Below are 13,169 nucleotides of genomic sequence, written 5' to 3' on the forward strand. Positions count from 1 at the left end.
AAGAGATTACATTTTGTCACTATTGAGATTTGAGTTATGGACCAAAGTAGAGAGATGTTAACATGCTAGTTCAATTTAATATCATTATTTTGACTTTCCATGACGTTGATTAAATACACAGCTTTGGCTACTTATGGAAATATAAAATAATGTAATTAACATGTAAAGTGACGATGAGCATTTTAATTTAAACCATAACCTTGTATGTAAATATGCAAAACAGAATACGTCTTTTTGCCTTTTAATTCTGACAAAATTTCAGACCATTCAAAAAGCCAAGAAGAGAAAATTTGTATTTGAACAGCTCTGTTTTATTTGACTTTTGCTCTTTTAGCAAACTCACTCACAAAATCCTCCCTAAATATTTTATATAATTAGTTTAAACTAGATCTGGGGACTTGATTTAAAATACGGTTTAGCTGTATCGTGAAAGAACAAATCTAAAAGATCTTTCAATGAGTCGGTCAAGGCGTTCTTCTCGGCATCAGAGCTGAATCACAGCTTTGTTTTGGCAGTTATATTTTGGACCCGAGGTTGCCGAATAGAGAGATTATGTTATCCAACAACTTGTGCTGATATTGAACTTCTGACCATCTCTCCGCCTGCTGAAAGCTGCATGTGGGTGTATTTAATGTGTGCAGTCAGAAACTGAGAAACCATTTAAAGTGTTTGCCTTGTCAAAGTCAGCAGGGGGAAACATCCATCAGTGTGCTGCTCACATCTACTCTTACATGTTAGATTCTGAGTCCAAAACAAGCCAAACCATAATTAATACATCATTCATTCATCCTGATTCTGTTGTATTAATAGAGCACCACAGTAAATCCTCCTGACATTGTGGGGTTCCAGGCCCTTTGTTCTTCGCAGGGTTTTTGGGGAAATACTGTGAAAGCTTTTTGCCTGGAAAGAAATCTTTTGTGAGCATTTAGTACGAATCATGCTTTCTGACCGCTCTTCTTATTCTGTTGCAAGTTCGTTTTTCGACATGGAATTCCTCAAAGGTCCGCTACTTATGGAAAGGCTTTTGTAGGAGGAAGCCTATTTTGATCAGACTCCCTCAGACCAGTCTTCTTCAGTCCTGCAGCTCGACTGCTTCTGCTGCTTTGAAACGAGCACAAATGTGTTTCATTCTATCTTGCAAAATGTAAGCTTATTTAACCAAATTTAACTAAAAGTAATTATAGTGACGATCACGTAAATGGTACATTTTAACGAGATTATTTTAAAACAAATGTCAGTTAAACATATTGCTGAAAGAAATTGGGACATTTAAAAACAACTAGTTTGTCAAGTATTACTTTTTTTGATTACTTTAATCAGGGTGTCATTACTTAACATTAAATAAAATACATTAATACATTCATTTGTACGTTGGATGTATTTAATTCATATTTTTTGTTGAATACTTGATGTGAATGGGTTAATAATAGATTTCATTTAAACACAGACACGGCATGTATCACTCAACAATAATCAGTTGAATAACTCAAATCAAATTTAAGTAATTTAATTATTTTCGAAGGATTCTTTTTTTGCTCCTATAGAGCACAAGACATTTTCAGAAAATATGAGTGAAAGAGCTGCTTTACAGCTTGATCATCTGAAGGCTTTGAAGATAACGAGTAGTTTCATTTCATGTCCCGATGTGGTGTGGGGAAACGATCGCTCGCTGCTTCAGTCACAAAATGTGCTTCACTGTCGTGTCCTTCCGAGCTGAAGAAAAGCCATCATGTCAGAGCTGCACATTGAGTTATTGATCAGCTAGCGTGGTTTGTTCTGGGTAATTAAGCCGCGGGTGTCGGTGGAAATTGATTGTTAAAAGTTTAAAAGAGAAAAAAAAAGGTCAGGGTGAACACGTCGGTGCCCTTTCTGCTGCGCAATGTAGAATGTCATCCGATTGGATAAAGATATGTGGACGGTTATGTTTTCTTGTGTTGTAGAAAGACGAGATGTATCAGCAAGAGTAGAAAGTGACCAGAAGTGATCAGATAAATATTTCTTAAATTGATTACAAGATTACTTATCATTTATCTCTAATATTTCATCTTCTTTTACTTTCTCTGAGAAAGAACACACATTTTTACAGTGTGTGTGTGTGTATATATATATATATGTATATATATATATATATATATATATATAGATATATATACATACATTTCTTCCACATTATTTATAAAGAATACTAACATTTTTAGAGAGATGCATTACGATGATACAAATGATTCAATTTAAGAGCGAAATATCTAAAAACTGATTCCAGTTTGTTGTCAGAAAATGATATTTATAGTATGAACCATTTTAGACGCTTTTCTAGCGAGGGGAAATAACTTTCTAAGACAGAAAATATTATGAGGTGATGAAGATGTATCTCAAAGTTTAGATTTTATGCCAACACAAAATGGTGGGTCTACAGAGGCGCTTGCACCATACATGTAGAAACCCCAAAATGGCTCCAAGTTCAGCAACCAATGGCGCGCTGCGTCGCCCTTTTACAGCAGCCTATCACAGCTCGGTGAGCAACTTACGGCACCTTACAGCAGGGGAGACCTGGTGCGCGCTGATAGGTTACTGGAAATCCCATCCGGGGGCCCCATTGGCCACAGCGCTCGGAGATGTTTGACGGTAGAGTTACTAGGCTGAGCAGCAGAGTTGCCACTGGTTTCTTACCCCCTGTGCCGTGTGTCGACCAATCATGAAGAGCCAGCACGGGGTGTTGTTATTGTTGTGAACAGCTTAGGGGCAAGAAACTACCCCCGCACATTTCATCAATGTTTGCAGTCCATGATATACTCTAGGACTGTTGCACAGTATACCCCAAAGAGTATTTCTGTATACTTCCCCCCAAAAAAAAGAAACCTCACCACGGTTTTATCCGTCTGTTGCAGAACTTGACGGTCCTCAAGAGATTTTTCCCATAACAGTATTGAGACGTTTGGTGTTTCAAAGCCGCCGTTGTCCCATTGAACAGGGCTCTGCCTCCCCACGCTCCATTCCAAACCCGAGAATGGGGACGCCATGTGCAGTTTCATGGTCCACGGTGGTGATGAGTTGTTTTCCGGGGGCGCTCAGCGACCCACCCCCAAGAAGCCATAATTAGCTTTTCCATCAGGCATTCAGGTGTGTCTGCACGGCTCCGAGGGAGGCGGCCATTGTTTGCTGACAAGTGGAGTTCTCTGTCTACCGCTCTCTATTCTCGGGGCAAATGGATGGTATGCGGTGTGGCTGATTGGAGGTGAGAGCCATATCGGTCGCTGGAGATTTACTAATGCAAACTCAAAACTACTGTGTATTCTCTATTCACAGTCCATGCCCCACACAGTAATCAGATAGCTGGCCAACTGACAAGCAGCAGTGGAGTGGAATGTGGAGAGAGATGGATGGAAGACAAGGCCAATGCCAGCCTTTGTGTTTGATTGTGTGTGGCTCACTCGAACCGTGTGGCTGTGCATCTAGCCAATGTAGAGCAGACATATTGCTAAAAATAAAAAAAAAAGGCATCTTTTATTATTTCTCCTCCCTGATTGGTATTCAGCAGGTCATTTTCTTTCTGGCCATTAATTCCATGATGCGATAACTCTGAAGGATGCGCCGCTCCGAGAAAAAGCTTTTACCAGAGCTCGCTTCTGAATTGCACCTTATTTCTCATGTGTCTTTATGCTGTATAATTTCAGCTGCTGAATTAATTCCGAGCTGAGCCCCCAGTGTCAGTCAGGAGAATGGAAGGAGCTAAATGAGTGGATATTCCAGCCAAATAGAGGGGCAAGTGTCATCCCAGGTTAATTAAATCCCTGCTTTGAGTCTGGCGCGAACACAGACCTCTTTCAGGATGATAAAGACAAACTCCTTTATTTCAGCTCGGGTGTCGCCAATACAATCGCGTGTCTGATCAGCTTCCCACATTTAATGGCTCGGCCGCCGTGTAAAGCGCATATTCACCCACCCACCCACGCGCACACCTTGCTTGTTACACATCACCGACAACGAATGAGTCGCTGAATAGCGTTCAGACGAGTTTCATAAAAAAGTAAATCTGCTGATCAAAAGGAGGATTTGCCACCTTTCTCACCTAAATCATTATGCATCTCGTACAGTGGCTACCGTTTATCTTTCCCCAGCATGGAATGTGTGCCTTTACACAACGCAGACTGCGCTTTGTGCCAAATGGATGTTTATTCTGCCTCACAGCCTGCAGCCTCGACGAAATGCTTTGTTAATGCTAAGACGACAGTATGGAAGCCGGCTGCCTCTATAATCATAATGTCCCACCCTATCGTGTCTGTAGCGCTTTATTTGAATCTCTTAGTGTTTTCTTTTGTTGGAATTCTCGATTGGAGATTAACAAAGCTGCACTGTTGGTTATCCCTCCTAAGGCCGTGGAATATGTTGCTCGTCCCCCGCTGATTTTCACTCTCAGCATCCCCTCATGGTGCCTCATTAAGACCTGGAGAAACAAGGGCCCCCCCGACCCCACGCTACAGCAAGGCCAGGCCGAACACGGTGCTACTACACTACATTAAGCAACTCGCTGTGTACTTTGGCCTTCAACGGCACATTGGTTTGCTCCAAGCATGTTTTCACAGATTGCGTTTTGTCCCTGTTTTTCCTATCTTTTTGTTTTTCCAGAGGGTGGGAGGGGGGTATTTTTCTAAGAGGGAGAGAGGGAGAGAGAGGTGGGTGTTGGGATTTGGGGATAAGCAGTTGTTTTCTCATTGAGCGACATTTGAAGGTCAACTCTTCGCCGAGTAGGGCACTTGTGAGAAGCCAAAGAATTTTATTTCAATATGAATAATGCATTGACAGTGTCTCTGTTTTCAGCATACATCTCTCTGAGACGCTTTTTAATCTCATTCAGCTTCCCTTCATTGAAGTTCTAGCGCTGTACATTTACAGAAGTCAAATACAGCTTAATAAGTGTCTTTCTCACAAAAAGCCTAGTTTATTAATCTCATTCCAAGTTCTATGTTTTCCACTAGCATGCTTTTTGGATATTGCATATTCCTCTGCACAGTAACAGAAAATAAGATGTAATTATGTCCTTTCTTTACATGCACCCTTCTCTGCTACATATTTAATATACACATCTCATTATGTCTTTGCTGAAATGTTTAATCAAGTCTGTACATGTCACTTCTTCTCTGTCATACGATGAACGTTGTTTCTTAAGAGCAGCAATATTGTGTTCTCCAATCTGCACTTTTCAGCATTTTTGTCCTGTTTCTCGATGCCATGCTATTGTTGCTCATGTATGTGTGGAAGAGAGGAAGTACTAAACCCACATGTGGCGTTGTCTGTTTCTTTTTCTTGTTCTACAGAGATGTTGAAGGAGTTGAACCAACAGCGCAGAGCGAAAGAGTTTACAGACCTGAAAATTATTGTTGAAGGCAAAGAGTTTGAAGTCCACCAAAATGTTCTAGCTTCCTGCAGCTTGTATTTCAAGGACCTGGTGAAAAGGTTTGCCTTCGCTTCTCCCTCCCACCAGCTGTTGATCCAATCTGTTCTTTTCATAGGGCGCATTTGTGTCGCTTTTTCTTTTTTTTTTTTCTTTCCCTTCCCCTCTCTCTCTTGCAGGTGTGTGAAGACTTTGGTTCCTAACACAGGGCCAGCAGCCATTCCTTCCTCTTCCCGCTCAAATGAATGTATCTGAAACTTGGAGAGGAAAAAGGTCAACCCTCGTCATTACCTTTCCTCCCCATGTAGGGCAATTTAACCACATTTCCATTTTAATGAGCAGTGAAAATGTTCCATGACTGGGGATGTTATAAAACTCACCAAAGGGCCAAAACAAAAGAATCGTACATTCTACACTTTGGGTGGTAATTTGCCAAAGCCACTCTGTCTTCTGTAGGCAGAGGGATTTTTGTCTCCCAAGCTACCATATATTTCTGTTGCTAATTCTTGAGTTTATGCTGCAAAAACAGCCTTTTCATATGCTAATAACGCTTGGTTAGAGTAATAAAAAGGACATTTCAGAGTCATAAGCAAAGGACAAAACAAAAGCACATCTGAGACAGCTTACTGAACCAACACTTTCACAGGTTAACACCACCTTTTACTAATGTATTCATTTGATGTGGATCTAAGTATTCCCCTAGTATTCTGCCCTTCATACTCCATATTTTTTTGTCTTTACGGGATGTTTTGTTTTCGTGGGTGCCTGTCTGCATACTAGTGTGTGTGTGTGTGTGTGTGTGTGTGTGTGTGTGTGTGTGTGTGTGTGTGTGTGTGTGTGTGTGTCAGCTACAGACCTTTTTAGTGTCTCCAGATGTGTGCACACACGCGTGTGTATGACTCAGTCAAGACTTATAGCGCACGTATGTCTCTTTTCATCTGCCTTGTTTTTCCGGGGAGAGAACACCATGATTCCCTAATGTCCTCATCCTTACTTCAAATCCTTGCAGGTGTTTTCGGCTTGATTGAGAGTCCCCTGGACCCAAATTTGTTTTGCCGCCTTGGTGTTGTTTGTGTGTGTGTGTGTGTGTGTGGTGGGGTGTGTGTGTTTGTTCTCGCTTTCATGGCTTGGGATGAAGTGGCGAGCGCGAAGAGCAAAGACTAACGGGAAGACACGCACGGCGGTCGCTGGAATGCCTCAGGGAAGTTTGCCACTTTGCCCCACAGCCATGCCGCCTCCACCGCGAGCTCATCAGAGAGCAGAGAGCTGCTTATCAGCCGCCGCAGCCTCCTCGCTCGCCACAGATACACTTGTTCCCCCTGAATGGGAGGTGGAGTGAGGCAGACCAGAGAGAGAACAGAGGTAGAGAAGCCACAGAGACTCGTCTGTACTAGGGCCACTCATCTCCACGACGGCTACACTCGTAGACACCCCATGAATTAAACTGAGTTTTCCTTTAACCTTGACAATAGCAGAGAAGCTTCCTGAGAGACGAAAGTGACTTTGCAAAGAACTGAAGCCCCCATGCTGGACGAACTGTCTATCAGATTGTTTCGTCTGTCTCCTCTTATCCGGGACAAAGCCAGATCATTTATGCGTATAGACGAGGGGCCCCTGAAAGACACCGGGGCTCCCGGAGGAGCGGGCTGAATTTCATCAAGCTCATCCCCGTGTCCGCTGTTGCCTCCATTGACGGTTCTTGTTCAATTTGACAGTTTAATAGAGCAAATTCTCATTAATTAGTTAATTCATTGTAAAAGTACTTTGATTTATTGTCATAACACGGTTGTTTTTCAGGAGATTACGTCTAAAATAGAAATCTTCTCATTTGACTTCACGCTAGAATGTCTAATGACTTTGTTAGACTAATTCTGAATTTGGAAGACGTCTTTGGTTTGATGGAATGCAGTCAGGGCCGTCAGCGTTTATGCTAAGCGGTCCTTGTTGACGGTGTCAACAAGGACCGCTGCTGGCATGTGGCACCTTGACTTTATGGAAATGAGAGCCGCGTGAGAAGAGGACAGCAGTGAAAAGTTGACAAGAGAAGGACATAAAAGGGAGCACAAATAAATTAATGAAAAGTGAGACCAGGAGACATTGAGTGGAGGGAGAGGAGGAGACCATTTTGCTCGTAGCTGCGAGGCGTTTGCAGCCGGTCGGAGAGGAGCAAAGAGAGCCAACAGGCATTGAGTTACGGCCTCCCGTGCGCAGCTCAGGTCACTTTTTCAACGCTGCTGGAATTATGCTGAGGCTTCACCACGTGGCTCGCTACTGTCCAGATCTTTATGAGGTCAAATGAGAGAGAGAGACTTTATCTCTTTATATGCTCTGTACCCCGAGCACCCTCCCTCCCTTCCTCCCCCCGCCCATCTCATTCAGGAGGCATTCAGACCCCCTGTCAGCTCGCTATAAACAACCACGCTGTGTGTGCGTGTGTACAGTATTGGCTTGAAAAACAGGAAAATGTGTGCGTGTGCAAATGTACTTGTAGTGTGCACGTGTTTCACTGTATGTATGCTTTAGTGTGTGCGTGCGTGTAGGATGCGAGGACATAGTTCTGGTGTGTTATCCAAGCGGGCTGCCGTTAGTCAGAGAGAAAGTAGAGAAGTGATACTGGAGGGTGAGGGAGGGCACATTGCACTTACTTTCCCATGTCTGCCCACACACACACATACACACACACACAAACACCAGGCAACTGGCTCGTTTAAGAAATTAGAAGCTTAACTGACAAAGAGCCGGAATTTAGCAGAGTAGATTCGGAAAGTAATTATACAAATTTGCTTAAAAATATTCTGAAATGTTCTTTCGGGGAGTTTCTCCTTCATCTCCACATTCGATGTGAGTCTCCGAAGACATTTTAAAATGGTGTTTTCAAGCAAAAAGCTCCCTCTTTCCAGTGTGCTCCTCCACTGCACACCCCCACCTCAAGTATTCAGGCCTCCCCGTACAGTACGTGAGCATTTAACCTGCCATCTTTTCCCATGATACCTGAAGGATGTAATGCCGCTCCAGAATGTACGCACACGTCTGCCCTCGCCCCCACCCAAAAACCTATTACCCTACCCTTTAAAGGGCCGATGCACAGAGCAAGGAGACGGATCATCTCTGGTAATTCCATTTTACCCCTCAGGATTTTCCAATAAGTGTGCTCTGCAGGCATTTAATTTATGGCCACTGCATCTCCTGCACCACGGTAATGTAAAAAGCTCCGGATTCTTTGAGCAGTCGGGACACATGCTTCCATGCCATTTGTTTCTCTCCCCCCCCCCCTTGTCGACCCATGACTTCTCTATGCTTGTGAGTCTGAGAGTGTTATGACTATGAGATGGGTAGAGAGCTGTGTTAAAGCACATTACAGTGGCTGTGTGAACACTGCAGCTGAGCCCTGAGTGCAGCCCTTCTGCTGCTCCAGTCAGCCCGAGGGGTAGAAAGGACACTGTAATACTCCCCTCAAATTTCAATTAGCGACATTGTTCTGACTAGCTGTATTTAAAGGGCCAGTTCACCCACATTTCTCTCACCTATTGAACCGCTAGTGATATCTATCTATTCTTATGGTTTGAGGTTTTATTTTGTCCAAATGTTGAGATACTTGTGTCTGTGTGATTTCTGCTACCCTGATACAACAGTACTGCCTACAGAACTTACCTGTTTTTGCTGCTGACTCAGTTTGACTTCCCGCATATTTCCTTCAAGCACATATTGTCGACTCTTCTGTCTGATAATATTTCTTCAGGGAGTGCAGTTAGTGACAGTGTGGGCTCCATGGTAGCAGCAGAGGGCGGGGCTTAGCGAAGGGTCACTTGCTGTATGAGTGCGCATTTCTTCTCTCATGCTGACGGCCCCCCTGTATTCACACTGGATGGACGTTTTCTGTCACTCTGTCCTTTTTGTCCTTCGGAGGGCTTGTTCCAACCAGATAGCCTTAAAGTCGACCGTAACATACCTGCTGTTATATTACCATGGCCTCAATACAAACAAGCAAACACAAGCAAAACAGGAATCCCAACACTGATAGAGCTACCGCATTATCTTTGTTTATTTTTATAATTTATTCCTGATTTATGTTGTGAAATAGGATGTAAATGGATGCCATTTTTAGCCCAGACAGTGTAGGCTTTGCATTTGAATAAGCATCTATCTTGACATATCTTGGTACTGTAAGTACTTCCACAGAATAGATGGTCTTGTAAGACCAAGCTAAATGTATTCTGTGTAAAATGAGGGGTTTTTTTAGGTTGAAGGATGTATTAGAAAGAGAGTGTGTGTGTGTGTGTGTGTGTGTGTGTGTGTGTGTGTGTGTGCGTGTGCAAGCAGCTCCCCTCCTTCCTCTCTGCCTCTGCTCACCACCGTTTTGACAGTCTCTGCTGATTTTAAGACTTCCTCCTGAATAAGCGGTGCGTTTTTCATAAACAAATTTCTTTGCCTGAGTGTGCCCATCTTTTTTTTTTCGCCTTTTTTTTTATCTCTCCTCCTCTGTCTCTCCTGTCCTCCCTGCCTCCCGCTTTCACTATTTAAATTCAAGTCCGCAATCAGACGTGGCATAAATATCCACCTCGTTTTAGAAGCTCCGGAAAAGTCATTTCCATAACATAAGTGCTCAGACAAAAACAAACTGCCACTCGAGCGGATTCCCATTGCACTAATTGAGCAGGTTGATGAGCATGCTCCTCTTTTATTTTTAGCCCCCCCCCCCCTTACCCCTCTTTTCTTCCCAACTCCCTCCATCACTTTAACCCTGAACGACACTCCCCTTCCCTTCTTTCTGTCTTACTACCTGCCCCCACTGCAGGGCTTTGTGCGGAAAAAGGGCAATAACACTATGTGGCTTTTTGCTTTGCAGGAGGAAAAAGAGTAACTGCCTTGGTTTTTCCAGCCAATGTCCATCCAGAGACAAATGCCATTGTCTTTTATTTTATTTTTGGATGTCCTTCTCCCCCTCTCACCTCCTGAGTACGCTTTACATGACGACTAATGTCTCAGTTCATACACTACAGGCTACTGATGATTATTGCAGCGGAGACAAAGGCTCTGTTTAGGTGTGATGGTGGTTTTTTTTCGGGGGTGGGCGGGGATATCTCTTATTTAAAAGACCAAGGCACAGTCATGGAACAACCCAACCCCTCCCTCAGAAGGATGGCTGCTGGCTCCCTGTGGAAGGACCGTCTCGCCCTGCCTCCCTTCCTTTTGCTTCCTCCTCATCGTCCCCCCCACGACAACCTCTCATCTTCACTCTAACCATGATGTCTACCTGTCTCATCTTGTTTGTTTTGCTGTCCGTGTCTCACTAAATGCTGACTGTTTGTCGTGACTTTTTCAGTCCAACAACACTGGCTCCCAACAGAAAAGAAAAAGACACACACACACACACACACACACTCACACACACACACACTGAGAAACAGACAGAGCGTTATCGCTGAGCTACCATGAGTGACAGGAGCAAAGAGCTTCCATCCATCTTAATGTGGGCTACTTTTCATATTGTTGATGCCCATAGCCGCAGGAAGAGAGACATAGTAGTGGGGGCATGCGTTCTGCAGGGCTTTGATTCCATTTATTTTGCCCTTGAGTGGATTATTGTTTCACATGGGACATTAAACATGGGAGGCGAGCTGTTATTTAACGCTCTCATACCTCTCCGGGGGGGATCCTGCATGTGAACTAATCTCTGCCATTTGATCCTGGTGAAGTCACAACGTGGCCTGGCTCTGAAAGCAGCTCTCCACTCCTCGCACATCTCAGGCTCTGCATTACGAAAGGGATATCATATTCTATTTAATTTGCCCACCCATGCACTCCCTGGCACTTCTTACGCCATGCCAGTAGGAGTGGATACTTTGCTTTTGATACCCAGCACGCACGCGGCCGTGACGTACTGTAGGCTCACGAACAGCGAGGGCTCTCCGGGGGCACCGTGTTATAACCAGCACACTTTACATTCTGTCCTGCCTCCGTGTATCAGCTGTGCTGTCACTTTCTTTCTCTCTGTTTTTCCGTCTGATCGGCTCATATGTACCCTGCCATGTATGCATGTCCACTCCCTAAAAACTATGCATACATGAAAACACATGTGATAAGCATGCCTGTTGAGAAACAAAGCAATAACTTTTGTTTGCCTAATCTTTGTTCAGAGAGGACGTTTTGTTTCAGATGCAGCAATATAGTTGTAGAGCTGCTAGCCCCATAGAAAAGTAAAAACCATCCAAAGTTCTGTTTCTGTCCCTTTTCCACTTCACGTTATGTTATTGTGTAATGATTCTCTTATTTTCTCCCCACTCTCGTACTGGCCCAGGTGTGTTTTGGGTGTTGTGTGTAGCATACGCGTATCTGTGTCCCTATCCTCTTTTTGTTTTTGTTTTTGTTTTTTTTCCTCCACCACTCCGCTTTTCCTCTCAGAGTATCCCTAACTCGCCTCTCTCTGCCGTGATTGGTTGATCAGGTCATCGGGGGAGACGAGGAGCAGTGAGACGCTGGAGCTGAAGATGAGCAACATCAGCGCCGACGTGCTGGAGCTGCTGCTCGAGTTCGTCTACACGGGATCGCTGGTCATCGACTCGGCCAACGCCAAGACGCTGCTGGAGGCCGCCAACAAGTTCCAGTTCAACACTTTCTGTAAAGTCTGTGTCTCCTTCCTAGGTAGGAATAGCTCAGAGAACAGGAGGGGGGTTGTGTGTGTGTGTGTGTGTGTGTGTGCATGCTTATTACATCAGATCCGACCTTTCCTGCTACTTGCAGCGTCTACCTTTTTGTGTATTTTCATTCGTTGTCATGCTTCATCCCTATGCACAAGACTGCCTTGTGCAGAACCTGCATCTCCTCCCTGACTCTGGCACATCACGCTCCTCTTTATCATGTTTCCAACGCGAGCAGCCGTGTGAGAATTCTGCCTGCTAACGCTCTCAGTTGGGCACGGTGCCTCTGATCTTGTCCCAGTGGGCAAGACCAAGCACGGGGCCAGATTTATAAAAAGGTCAGGGAACAATTGTCACTTACTGTAAATGTCAAATCCTCTGGCCTGAACCATGAGAGGATATCGGAAAAAAAAAAAAATAGTAAAACAGATTGATACTTAGACAAGGTATGAAACGTGGAGCAGTGGAGGGGAGGTGCTGCCGGGAGCCCCGAAGGGGTCACATGAAACGCAAATGGCATGTTCCAGATTTTAGCAGGTAACCAACCAAAAAGCTGCAAATGTCAGCCTTTGCATTCCATTTAATAAATTGTTTTGAGTATGGGTAAAACCAGGGGGAAGTGCATGTTAGCAGAAAGGTCAGCGGAGGGAAAGGAGTGAAAAGAAAGTAAAAGAGAAGCAGCAGCCCACGTTATTGATTTGTTTTTCTCCATTTGGGAAAAAGAGAGGAGGGGGAACAGGGAAGCCATTTGTAGACTTCAGTGCCAGCGAGACGTCAATCCATTCTTCCTCGACAAGATTCATGGCATTTCAGCACATTAGAAAGGGGAAAAAATACAGGCGCAAGCGTGTGTCCTTGAGCAAAGAGAAATTGATACTGTGTCAGATATTATTGAAGTGTGTAACGAATACACCGAGGAGAAACAGCATCTCCACGACCTACTTATAACACTCTGACTTTTATTCACAGAACTTCAGATTCGAGCAAATAAAAAAAAAAACGAAGTCACTCATTGTTTGCCTGCTGCTCTGCCAGAAATCGCTGCTCTTTTGTTCTCCGAAGAATTAAAGTGAATTCGCAACATGCTCCAAATTTCAACTGTTATTAATACATCGGCCACAATGGGAGGGGTTTTCAAA

At 44.0% G+C, this 13,169-nt stretch overlaps 1 protein-coding gene across 6 annotated transcripts in view; it reads left to right on the forward strand.

The window, feature by feature from the left end:
- klhl29 (kelch like family member 29) overlaps window positions 1-13,169 on the forward strand; it is a 202,365-nt gene that overhangs the window by 130,571 nt on the left and 58,625 nt on the right. For all 6 annotated transcript variants that reach the window (XM_031866162.1, XM_031866160.1, XM_031866161.1 and 3 more), the window contains 2 exons: window positions 5,316-5,454; window positions 11,838-12,034. In XM_031866162.1, the coding sequence (XP_031722022.1) occupies window positions 5,316-5,454; window positions 11,838-12,034 (336 nt within the window). The remainder of the gene's footprint in view (window positions 1-5,315; window positions 5,455-11,837; window positions 12,035-13,169) is intronic.

The sequence above is a fragment of the Anarrhichthys ocellatus genome, unplaced genomic scaffold (genome assembly GCF_004355925.1).
Source record: "Anarrhichthys ocellatus isolate YVR2014 unplaced genomic scaffold, GSC_Weel_1.0 scaffold34, whole genome shotgun sequence".
Lineage (NCBI taxonomy): Eukaryota > Metazoa > Chordata > Actinopteri > Perciformes > Anarhichadidae > Anarrhichthys > Anarrhichthys ocellatus.